The following is a 12,389-nucleotide window of genomic DNA, read 5'->3' as shown; positions in this document are numbered from 1 at the left end:
CCTGGGGCGCCCCTCCTGTGAGCTGAGCTGCCCTGTGGTGTATTGTTGAGTCCATCTGGCCTTCGTTCTGTATTCAGAAGACTCTGGGTTGACAGTTTAGGTAATTCTTCATTCTTTGGGATCAGGAGTATGGGAATGGGACCCTCCTTAAAGTGGTCCTGGGGTCAGTATCTTGGCTGAAACCTTTGTGTCTTTAGTATGAAGGTATGAATGAGGCTGGGGTTATGTAGGGTGGGCCTAAGGGGTGGTACAAGAATGAGTATACCCCATGAATGAAGTGAGCCCATCAGGTGGTAAGAACAGGTATTTCTGACCTAGCGAGTTTGGCTCAGTGGATAGAGCATCAGCCTGTGGACTCAAGGGTCCCAGGTTCGATTCTGGTCAAGGGCATGTACCTTGGTTGCGGGCACATCCCCAGTGGGGAGTGTGCAGGAGGCAGCTGATTGATGTTTCTCTCTCATCGATGTTTCTAACTCTCTATCCCTCTCCCTTCCTCTCTGTAAAAAATCAATAAAATATATTTTTTCAAAATGGGACTTGATAGTCCCTACCCCTTACTTAAATTAGTTAATATGGCTCAGTGTAAATTAAACAGCGCCTTCAAGGATTGAAAACTGTTACAAGAAACTTTTTAGAAACAAGTGATTATCCCCAGTGCTTCTCCTTTGAACATTTGAATTTAGCCTGTGGATTACTGCAAATTTAGTCTGTGGATTACAGCAGGCCGCATGCCACGAATGAGTTTGACATACTTGCCTCTAGACCAGCGGTTCTCAACCTGTGGGTCACGACCCCTTTGGGTATCGAAAGACCCTTTCAAAGGGGTTACCTAAGACCATTGGAAAACACATATAATTATATTGTTTTTGTGATTAATCACTATGCTTTAATTATGTTCAATTTGTAACAATGAAATTGAGGGTCACCACAACATGAGGAACTCTGTTAAAGGGTTGCGGCATTAGGAAGGTTGAGAACCAATGCTCTACCAGCCGTGGGCAAACTACGGCCCGCGGGCCGGATCCAGCCCGTTTGAAATGAATAAAACTTAAAAAAAAAAGACCGTACCCTTTTATGTAATGATGTTTACTTTGAATTTATATTAGTTCACACAAACACTCCATCCATGCTTTTGTTCCGGCCCTCCGGTCCAGTTTAAGAACCCATTGTGGCCCTCGAGTCAAAAAGTTTGCCCACCCCTGCTCTAGACTATTTAAATTGCCACACAACAGGCACACTTGGCAGTGTCCTCCTAGACCCCTTCACTATATAGGCTTTGTTGATCACCTCTCATACTATCTCCTTAGACTTACCCATCATGGCCTTAAATTGTAATTTTTGTCTCTCTTTCCTTAGTTATGTTGACTGGGTGCCTATCAATTTTATCAATCATCTCAAAACACCACTTTTTGTTTTTGTTTTTTTTCCACTGATTTTTTTTTACAATTACATTCTTTTCTAATTTTTTATTCCTTTATTCTGCTTACTTTGGGTTTAACTTGCTCAACGTTTTATTGTTTTCAATCTTTCTTTTTTCTGCATTCTCTGGCTTTAATTGAGCATTTGATCTGATTTTTCATCTCTTCTATCAAATACACATCTTTTCTTAAACTTTGTAGTGGTTGCCCTTGAGTTTTCAGTATACATTTACAACTAAGCAGCCGCCTCTGTTGAGTCACACTGCACCACTTCACTGTGTGCAAGTACCTATCCCTCATTATTCCCAACTCCCCCCTCTCTGTCCCTTGTCACACTGCAGTCATTTATTTCAATTATCCATAGTTTGAAAGTACCAAATACATAATTTCTAATATCGTAAACAAAATGACATATGTTAAATATAACAAATATGAAAGATAGCTTACCTTCATTAATTTTTTTCCTAAGCCTTCACATTTACCATTAACAGTCTTTCTGATGAATTTTTGAACATTTTATTCAAAGTAGGTGTACTGGTAAGAAATTTCCTCAAATTTTGCCTAAGGAAGCCCTTATTCTTTATTTTTGAAAGGTAAGTTTATCCTGACACACCATTTTAGGTGATGGTTTTTTTTTTCTTTCTTTCACAACTTTAAATATTTTACTTCATTCTCTTCTTGCATGGTTTCTGAAAAGAAATTTGATTTCATTCTAATTTTTTGTTTCTATATAACGAAGATGTTTCCCTCCTCTGAATTCTTTCACTGTATTCTCTCTGTCTTTGATTTTTGTATAGTTGAATAGCAGACACTTGGGTGTGCACTTTTGTTGTTTATCATGTCTAGTGTTTTCTCACCATCCTGGATCTACAGCGTGCCTTCTCATTAATTTGACGAAGATCTCAGTGGTTGCTACTTTACTGGTTTGTTGTGTTCCTTTCTGTCTTTTATGTTCTTCAGGTATTTCCACGAGGCATATTTAACCTTCTGTTGGAAGAAGGTACCTAAGGTGTTCTGTTTTTTTTGTCGTTGTCTTTGCATTAGAGTCTGCTGTAATTTTAACACAGGCCATGTTAAGAACAGAATATTTGGGACATTTTTCTAAATGCCAAGTTTACTTTCTCTTTTCCAATTTTGACACCACTGAGTTGCCCTGTGATGTAAATGCTCAAATACATCTAAGAAGAGAAGTTCATTTCATGTTTCTTTAGCTTTTTTTCCCTGTGAGTTTGGAAATGATAACCTCTAAGTTACTTAAACGCCAGACCAGAAACCGGCAGGCTCCTGCTCCGATTCTTTTTTTACAGAGAGGAAGAGAGAAGGATAGAGAGGTAGAAACATCAATGAAAGAGAAACATTGATCAGCTGCCTCCTGCATGCCCCCACTGGGGATCAAGCAGGATGGAGCCCGCACCAAGGTATATGCCCCCAACCAGAATCGACCGGGACCCTTCAGTCCCTGAGCCAAACCGGTCAGGGCCTGCTCGGATTCTTGATTGATTGCTGACAGCTTTAGAGCCTCGTTCCTCCTCTCTTCTCTGGTGCCCCACATCTGTACACCATGGTGCCCTCTTGTGGTAGCAAATGATTGAATCCTTGCAAGCTCCTGCCCTTGTGTGTGAACTCTCACACACGCTCACCCTGTAACCTCCTAAAACAACATGCCCATGTACCATGTTTTCTCCCACAGGCTACTTAATGCCCTCCTGAGAGGCTGCCCTGCTCTATGCAGACACCTCCATTGTGACAGGGACAAAGCCTTTCATGCCCGACAGGTGGTGTGTGCTGTCATCAGCTGAGGGCTGAGCTATTGTTCCTTTACTCCCCTGGGAGCTTGGAAATGACAGAAGAAGGGAGGGCAGCCCCTAGAGTGGCTGGTCAGGAAACCCTTCCTCCTGATTGGAGAATGGATGTCATATGTTCCTTTGGAGGAAATCACTACTGAAACCTTTACATACGTTATAATCACGAGCAAGTTCATGATCACACCATTGTGGACGTCTGGACATCAATACACTCCCTTGCAATCTGAGCTCTGAGCCTTTCCTCCCTGTCAGCAGGTCCCAGGATAGACTGCCATGGTTGTGCTGGAAAGAGCTCTTCTGGCCTATTATTACCTCGGTGTGTGTGCCTGTGTGTGCCAAGAAGCAACCTGAGGCACATGAGTGTGGGGATTGGTGGAGTAAGTTGCTGTGCCTTCTTCCTTTTCTCTGAGCTCTAAGTTCCAAATAAACTTCTAACCTATCAAATCAGACAAAGAGAAAAGAAAGACTGAATCTGTGGTAAATATTACATCAGGTAAGAGCATTGCTTCTCTACAAGAATATTTCCATTCAGCCAGCTGCATACAGTTCCTTCTCATTTTCTGGAAGAATTTAGAACATGGCCAGCCGGACTTTGTTAAAAGTTGTACTTCCACAGGCCTCCTGGACTTTCATGTTTGGTGATGGGACTAGAGGAAAAAGCTTGTAGTTCTTGACTATGTTTTTATTCATTGAAACCTCATTGCAGATGTTAACATCTGCCTCATGGAGTGCTGTAAATGGTGGGCAGCAAAGAAAGAGGTGAATGTTTCTCACAAAAAATTGATGGCCTTAAAATGATAATATTTGTTTCATTTGAACAGCAATTCTGTCCTTTTCAGAATTCTCTGAACCCTACCATAAGTGGGGGAAAAGGATGTAATGTGATCACAGTAACAATGTGTAAACAATTTCCATGTGTTCATGATGCTGGTAAATTTATAAGGAAGGAAATGTGGACAGAAATGAGTTTCTTATTATCAAATCATAGAATAAATGTCTGGAGACAACAGAATCAGATGTAACCTTCCTATAAATGGAGTCTGGGTGTCCAGTGCTATTGGTCTGACTGATCCTACTTTACACATATTGGGGTGTTTTAGGACTCAGTGGCCTTTGAGGATGTGGCTGTGAACTTCACTCTGGAGGAGTGGGCTTTATTGGATTCGTCACAAAAGAAACTCTACAGAGATGTGATGAGGGAAACCTTCAGGAACCTGGCCTCCATAGGTAAGGATGACAACTTATCTTCACCTCGTAAATTAGAGGACAAGTGTTTCTTGGCGATCAGCCTTGTTCTCAGATGTGGAATGTGGGAAGGGAGGACATTGGTGAATAAACTGGGCATGGTCACAGCACATCATAGAAATAGAATCTAATAATTTCTCCAGTTTCTAATAGTTTGGAATCAATTTTCTGGCTCTGCATTTTAGGAAAGAAATGGGAAGCTTATGACATTGAAGATCAGTACAGAAACCAAAGGGGAAAACGAAGGTGAGTCACACTCAGAATAGAAATCACTATCTTTGTGAGAAACCTGTAATGCTACCAGATTTCAAAAGAAGCAACCAACCATAGCTGGTTTGGCTCAGTGGATAGAGCATCAGCCTGCAGACGGAAGTGTCCTGGATTTGATTCCTGTCAAGGGCACATGCCTGGGTTGTGGGCTTGAATCCCAGTGTGGGACCTGCAGAAGGCAGCTGATCAATGATTCTCTCTCATCATTGATGTTTCTATCTCTCTCTCCCTCTCTCCTCCTCTCTGAAATCAATAAAAATATACTTTAAAAAAAGAAGCAACCAAAATAACTTCTGCTTCACAGTTATTACTTCTTAGAAAATTTCCACCAAATTACTTTATGTATGACAAAGAAGGTCAATACTTGCAAAGTAATTTAAATGGAAAGAGTATTGATAAATCCTTTACATGAATATCACTGTTTTGATAGTAGCAAAGGAAAACTCCTCTTGCAAAGCATTCAGTACATTGTTTCTAATCATCCACGCAGAGTGGGGGAAAACCTAAAATTTTGCTATAAATCATGAAAATCATGAAAATAAATCATCAAAGATTCTAGTAATAATTTTAAAGTTATTGATGAAAAAATAATTAGTAATGTGCTTCTAAATTTTTCCAGAAATCCAATATTAGAGAGAGTCTGTGAAGGGGAGAAGAATAGTCAATGTGAGGAAAACTTCAGCCTTACTCCAAATCTCAGTCCAAAGAAAAAATCTCTTCCTATACTAAAACCATGGGAATACAGTGTGTGTGGGAAAGTCTTCATGCTGCAGTCATCCCATAATATGCATATCAGAAGTCACACTGGAAACAAGCCATCTGAGTGTCAAAATTATGGAGACAAGCTGTATAATTATGATGTATGTGGGAGAACCTTCAGTTATCTTCAGTGTTTTGACAAACATGAAAGGAATCACAATGGAGAAAAAGCCTATAAATGTAAGGAATGTGGGAAGACCTTTAGTTCTTCAACTTCACTTCAAATACATGAAAGATCCCACACTGGAGAAAAGCCTTACAAATGTAAACAGTGTGGTAAAGCATTCAGTTGTCTCAGTTCTCTTCGACGTCATGAAAAAGTTCACACTGGAGAGAAACCCTATGAATGTAAGGAGTGTGGAAAAACCTTCAGGTATTATCAAAATTATCGAAGACATGAAAATAAATTTACTGAAGAGAAGCCCTATGAATGTAAGGAATGCGGGAAAACTTTCAGATGTTATCAAAGTTTTCGAAGACATGAAAGAAATCACAGAGAAGTGAAACCATATGTATGTAAGCAATGTGGTAAAACATTTAGTTGTCTCCGTTATCTTCGCAAACATGAAAGAAATCACACCAGAAAGAAACCCCATGAATGTAAAATCTGTCGTAAAGCATTTAGGTATCCCAGTGATCTTCAAAAACATGAAAGAAATCACACTGGAGAGAAACCTTTTGAATGTATGGAGTGTGGTAAAGCCTTCAGAGATCCCAGTTCCTTGCAAACACACCAAAGAACTCATATTGGAGAGAAACCCTATGAATGCAAGGAATGTGGCAAAGCTTTCAGTTCTCATCAATGTGTCCAAATACATGAAAGAAATCACACTGGAGAGAAACCATATGTATGTAAAAAATGTAGTAAAGCATTTACTTGTCTCCGTTATCTTCGAAAACATGAAAGAATTCACACTGGAGGGAATCCTATATTTGGAAGCAATTTGGAAAATTCTTCATTTCTCACACAACCTTTCAAAATCTGAAGAACCTGAGAAAAATCATATTAATGTGCACAATTTGCAAAAGGCTTCAGTTAGCTCAGTTTCTTTCAAAAGCATGAAAGGACTCACTGGATAAAAACTCTTGAATGTAAATAGTTTGGGAAAGATTTGAATTGGTCCACATTCTTACAAGTGAAAATTCACTCCAAAAAGGAAATTAAGATGTAAGTAACATGAGAAAGCTTGACAGAAATTAATCCACATAGAATGTGCCAGAAAGTTTTCAACGTGAAAAAGTCCTCATTAATGTTGTAAATATATTGTGTTTATTGAACCCTTTTCTATACCTCATCATTTGGCTGTGGATTTCTATTAGTTACTTTCAGAAATGAATACTCACAAAAAACTAAAAATGGAACTCCCATTTGATCCAGTGATCCCACTTTAAGAAACTAGAAACACCAATTAGAAAGGATATATGCACCCCTATGTTCATAGCAGCACAATTCACCATAGCTAAGATCTGGAAACAGCCTAAGTGCCCATCAGTAGATGAGTGGATTAAAAAACTGTGGTACATCTACACAATGGAATACTACACTACAGTAAAAAAGAGGGAGTTCTTACCATTTGCAACAGCATGGATGGAACTGGAGAGCATTATGCTAAGTGAAATAAGCCAGTCAATGAAAGAAAAATACCACATGATCTCAATCATTTATGGATAATAAAGACCATTATAAACTGATGAACAAGGACAGATCCAGAGATGGAGAGGGATTGATCAGACCGTCAAACCTCAGAGGGAAGGTTGGGAGGGGTGGGAGTAAGAGAGAGAGATCAACCAAAGGACTTGTATGCAAGCATATAGGCCTAACCAATGGACACAGACAACAGGGGGCTGGGGGCATGAGTGGGTAACTGGATAAGGACACATATGTAATAACTTAATCAATAAAAAAATTAAAAAAATAAAAGAACATGCAGTGACATCTGTATGTATGACAAAAAAAAAATAATAAAGACTCTTACCTTGGTCCCTTTAAAGCTGGTCTCTAACCCTGTAATTTCCAAAAAGCAGTATCTCTATGCTGGGATAGACCTTTCTGGTTGTGTCATAATTCTTTCATGGAAGCACCTCCTATTTTGTATTAAAGTGTATTCATTTCATTAATAACCATGGTGACTATCATTTGTGTTTAACCTGACACATATTCCTTCTTTGTATTAAGACTTTCTGGGGGGGGGGGAGGATGGGGGTTAATGGGGGGGGAATGAGGACACATTTGTAATTCCTTAACTAATAAAGAATTTAAAGATTAAAAAAAAAGAATTCATTTTATTTTTTTATTTCAAATGAATTGCTAATTTTCCCAGCACCATTTATTGAATAGTCCAGCATATTTTTAATACTTTGTAATAAAAACTTTAATGTTTCAAAAAAAAAAGACTTTCTGTTCAGTATGGCAATAAAATCATAGTGAAAATCGAAAAAAAGAAAAGAATACTCACATCAGATAGTAATGAGAGTCTTTAAAAAATAGTATATAAGATTGATAGGTAGTGCTCTTTTCTTAAAACAGTTAATAATATTTTCTCTCTATCTTGTAGCCTGTTAGATACATGGGTGAATTGAAGTCTATTTTTCATATGCAGTTATGTTAAATATTTTTTTATAATATTTTATTTGTTTGGTTTTACAGGGCCATTAAAAATGACAGTTTGGTATTTGGGTTTTCCTAGTGTCCTGTGACAGTCTTTTATATCCCTAGTCCATTATATATATACTAGAGGCCTGGTGCACAAAAATTTGTGCACTCGGGTGGGTCCCTCAGCCCAGCCTGTGCCTTCTCACAGTCTGGGGCCCCTCAGGGGCCTCTTCCACTGGCTGCTGGCACCAGTTTTCCTCCGGCGCCGGAACCCAGGCCTTCGCTCTTCGCCTGGGAGGGGCTGGCGCGGTGGGCTTCGATCTGCGCTGGCCGCTGGGGCCCTGGGGGCGGAGCCGGCACGGTGGGCTCAGCGCTTAGTTCTGCGCCGGCCATGGGGGCCCCGGGGGCAGGGCCTGCATGGCCGGTTCCGCGCTTAGCTCTGCGCCCGCCGTGTGGTCCCCGGGGTTTGAGCCAGCGTGGCAGGCTCAGCTCTTAGCTCTGTGCTGGCCAAGTGGGCCCGGGGGGCGGGGCCGGCGCGGCGGGCGAGGGGCTTAGCTCTTTGCGGGCTTTGCTCTTCGCTTGCCACACTGGCCTTCGCTCGCTGCACCTGCCCAGAGCCAGCGGACTTCGCTCTGTCCCTTGGCGCCTACATATGCAAATTAGCCACCATCTTTGTTGGCGGTTAATTTGCATATCGCCCTGATTAACCAATGGGAAGCATAGCGAGGGTACGGTTAATTACCCTTTTTGTGTTTTATTAGATAGGATTCTTCGTTTCCCTCTGACAAAGCTCCTTTTTGGGAGTGGTGGGTATAGGAGCCTTTTCCTATTATCCATGGAATAAATTTTATGTGTGGCAAGTTTAGGAAAGAATATAGTTACATGTGAATTATTTTCATATTTAGACCTTTGCTTTCATTCTTCCTTGGGACTGCTGTTTGGTGAATAGACTTTGAATTGAGAAGAGGCACTTGTGATGGGGTAACAGAATCAAGAGTGGAAGCTTTCCCCCTCCCATTGGGTAATGTTAGGACCTTGATTTTCCAGAACCCATCTCCTTTATGGTCCATGTTAGAGTTCCTTAGTAGCCTCACTTGCATGAGATTTGGAAGGCAAAAACGAAGAAGGCATTAGTCAGATTTTATTTATTTATTTTAAATATATTTTATTGATTTTTTACAGAGAGGAAGGGAGAGGGATAGAGAGTTAGAAACATCGAGAGAGAAACATCGATCAGCTGCCTCCTGCACACCCCCTACTGGGGATGTGCCCATAACCAAGGTACATGCCCTTGACTGGAATTGAACCTGGAACCCTTGAGTCCGCAGGCCGATGCTCTATCCACTGGGCCAAACCAGTTAGGGCAAGCATTAATCAGATTTTAGAGCCAACATTCACAACATAGACAAACAGACATAGGCGTGTCAAGAACAAAATCTTCCAGCCTGTTATCTGGATTCTTTGACCTTCCAATCAAGACTATCCTTAAAACCACCACCAGCTGTCTAATATCCATTTTCTTTTTTAAATATATTTTTATTGATTTCAGAGAAAAAGGGAGAGGGAGAGATAGAAACATTGATGATGAGAGAGAATTATTGATTGGCTGCCTCATGCATGCCCCATACTGGGGATCGAGCTTGCAACCCGTGCATGTGCCTTGACCGAGAATCAAACTGTGACCTCCTGCTTCATAGGTTGAAACTCAACCTCTGAGCCACGCCCGCCAGGCTCATATCCATTTTCTGAGAAGTGTAGGTTTCCACTGATGGGTTCACAAGATCCACATCAAAGATTCTTCCGAGTTTGGATTTTCTGTAAGCCCTCTTATGTCCACCAGGAAACTGATCAGACTTTCATGCTTATGTCTGATTCCCCTCTATCTAGATCATATCTGTATAAGGTCTAATTTGTATAGGAAACACCTTCCTATAGTTAACAGTGCCATTCAGTACGTTTTTCTTATTCACCGTGACATCTACAATGGTGCTGTCAAAAAAAATTACACCTGTCAGAAAGACTGGGTGTTGCCTGTTACTTGTAGCTGCATGTAATTCTTCAATATATTTCAGTCATGTTTCGTTGTATGTGAGTAAAAGTACATGTATTTTGTGGTCAAATGAACACTTCTATAGTTGCTTCATAAAAGCATTTTATTAACTCTTTTCTAAGCTCTGGTATGCTAACAAATATTGTGTGTGTGTTTTTCCTGAGAAGACAAGTTAAAATGTCTCATGACAATTATGGATTTTCAAATAAACTTTGTAATTCTCCTCATTAATAATTGTACCACATGGGTTAATTTTTTTATATTCATTCATGTTTAAGTAATTTTTCTTAAGGGATATTTTGTTATTTTTTTTTATAGTTACAGTTTTTGTCATGACACTAATTGCCATTCAGTCTGAATACCAAAACTGTAAATCGTGGTTTTTTTCATTGCCCTCTTGCCAGTGGTCTGTATGATCGAGAATGTAGTCAAAGTGAAGGGTGTAATGAATTCTAATAGTAAGAATAACCACACAGTACACACGACTGTGCTGTGTGACATGAAAGGTTGATCAGGAGACTTGTATAGGGTTTGGCCTGTGATAGATGCTATTATGACTATTCAAGGCTCTGAGGAGGTCAACATAGTATGTTATTGGTCATCACAAACATTATTTAGGAGGCAATGTAGTGTAGCTACACTTATTTTGTAAGAAGACCCAGTAAGTCACATTAGTAAGAAGAGGGCAATATTGGCCACTTTTAAAATTTGGAATTGCCACTTTTGTCATATTGTGAGACATGGTTATAAAATATATTTTTGTCTTGGTTCATCATAGTCACCAAGTACCTTCATGAAGGAGGTGTGTGACATCTTTCTCTTCAACCGGATAAGACTTGGCTTTGTTGCCCTAGCTCCGTGGTCGGCAAACTGTGGCTCGCGAGCCACATGAGGCTCTTTGGTCCCTTGAGTGTGGCTCTTCCACAAAATATCACAAAATACCATGTGCGGGTGCGCATGTACAGTGCGATTGAAACTTCGTGGCCCATGTGCAGAAGTCGGTATTTTGTGGAAGAGCCACACTCAAGGGGCCAAAGAGCCTCATGTGGCTCGTGAGCCGCAGTTTGCTGAGCCACAGTTTGCCGACCACTGCCCTAGCTGGTTTGGCTCAGTAGATAGAGCGTTGTCCTGTGGACTGAAGGGTCCTGGGTTTGATTGTGGTCAAGGACACATGCCAGGGTTGCGGGCTCAATCCCCAGTAAGGGGCGTGCAGGAGGCAGCCGATCAATGATTCTCTCTCATCATTGATGTTTCTATCTCTCCTTCTCTTTTCCTTTCTGAAATCAATAAAAAATGGGAAAAAAATTAGAATAAGAATTTCTTTTTTAAAAAAAGAATCTAAGGTTACTTTAGTAACATAAGGCTGTAACAGGTGGCATAAGTGCTAAATAAATTATATTATAATATTTTATGTCTGAATTAGAATTTGGCCTAAAAATAAAAATATTCCTAGCCATTTTGATTCAGTGGATAGAGCTATCAGTCTGGATTGAAGGATCCCAGGTTGGGGTTCATGGGGGAGGTAACCAATCGATGTGTCTCCCTCTCTCTGTCTCTCCCCCTTCCTTCCATTCTCTCTAAAAAAATTAATGGGGTCTAATCGGTTTTGCTCAGTGGTAGAGCATCGGTCGGAGGACTGAAGGGTCCTGGGTTCAATTGTGGTAAAGGGCATGTACCTTGGTTGTGGGCTCAATCTCCAGTAGGGGGCGTGCAGCAGGCAGCGGATCTATGTTTCTCTCTCATCGATGTTCCTAACTCTCTATCCCTCTCCCTTCCTCTCTGTAAAAAAATCAATAAAATATATTTTAAAAAAATAAAAAATCAAAAACAAAACTAAAATTAAAACAACAATGCAATTCATGTTAGAATGAGATATATTAGCAAGCTTAATAAAATCAGATTTATTGTAATTAATCTACCATTTAAAAATCTCTGTAAAAAAATCTCTGTAAAGTAGGTATCTTTTCCTTGATTGTAAGTATTATAAGAAAATATTATAACTGGTCAATCTCAAAGTTACCTCTACAGAATTTAATATAAGTGAATAAAAATCATGGGAAACAGAAAGTGAGGTGAACAAGATTTCATTTCTTGTCACATGAAACCCAATCTCTCACCCACAAAACCATCTACTCTTCATATTTCTGTCCTTAAAAAGTTTAATAACATGCAATTTAATACAACAAAGCATAAGAATCCAGAGCAAGAAACAGAATTGCCATGAAAGGAAACAGGTATGCTGAGGGCGT

The 12,389-nt window shown here is 40.0% G+C and overlaps 1 protein-coding gene across 1 annotated transcript; it reads left to right on the top strand.

Annotated features, from left to right (window-relative positions):
* Nucleotides 1–268: 268 nt before the first annotated feature.
* Nucleotides 269–9,224, top strand: LOC102431422 (zinc finger protein 709-like). The gene is made up of 6 exons (XM_014445516.2): nucleotides 269–303; nucleotides 2,379–2,418; nucleotides 4,324–4,450; nucleotides 4,654–4,714; nucleotides 5,358–6,425; nucleotides 9,131–9,224. Exons 1-6 carry the CDS (start codon nucleotides 269–271, stop codon nucleotides 9,222–9,224), a joined length of 1,425 nt encoding a protein of 474 aa, XP_014301002.2.
* Nucleotides 9,225–12,389: the final 3,165 nt, after the last annotated feature.

The sequence above is a fragment of the Myotis lucifugus genome, unplaced genomic scaffold, assembly GCF_000147115.1.
Source record: "Myotis lucifugus unplaced genomic scaffold, Myoluc2.0 scaffold_462, whole genome shotgun sequence".
Classification (NCBI taxonomy): domain Eukaryota; kingdom Metazoa; phylum Chordata; class Mammalia; order Chiroptera; family Vespertilionidae; genus Myotis; species Myotis lucifugus.
The sequence above is the reverse complement of the archived record's forward strand: the minus strand, read 5'-3'. Positions and strand labels throughout refer to the sequence as shown.

What these genes read in the sequence shown, in the direction of transcription:
- LOC102431422 (XM_014445516.2), top strand. Translation starts at nt 269, where the DNA reads ATGAATGAAGTGAGCCCATCAGGTGGTAAGAACAG. An exon ending in CCATCAGGTGGTAAGAACAG is followed by an intron (nt 304 to 2,378) that starts GTATTTCTGACC and finishes TATGTTCTTCAG; the next exon opens with GTATTTCCACGAGGCATATT. An exon ending in AACCAAAGGGGAAAACGAAG is followed by an intron (nt 4,715 to 5,357) that starts GTGAGTCACACT and finishes AAATTTTTCCAG; the next exon opens with AAATCCAATATTAGAGAGAG.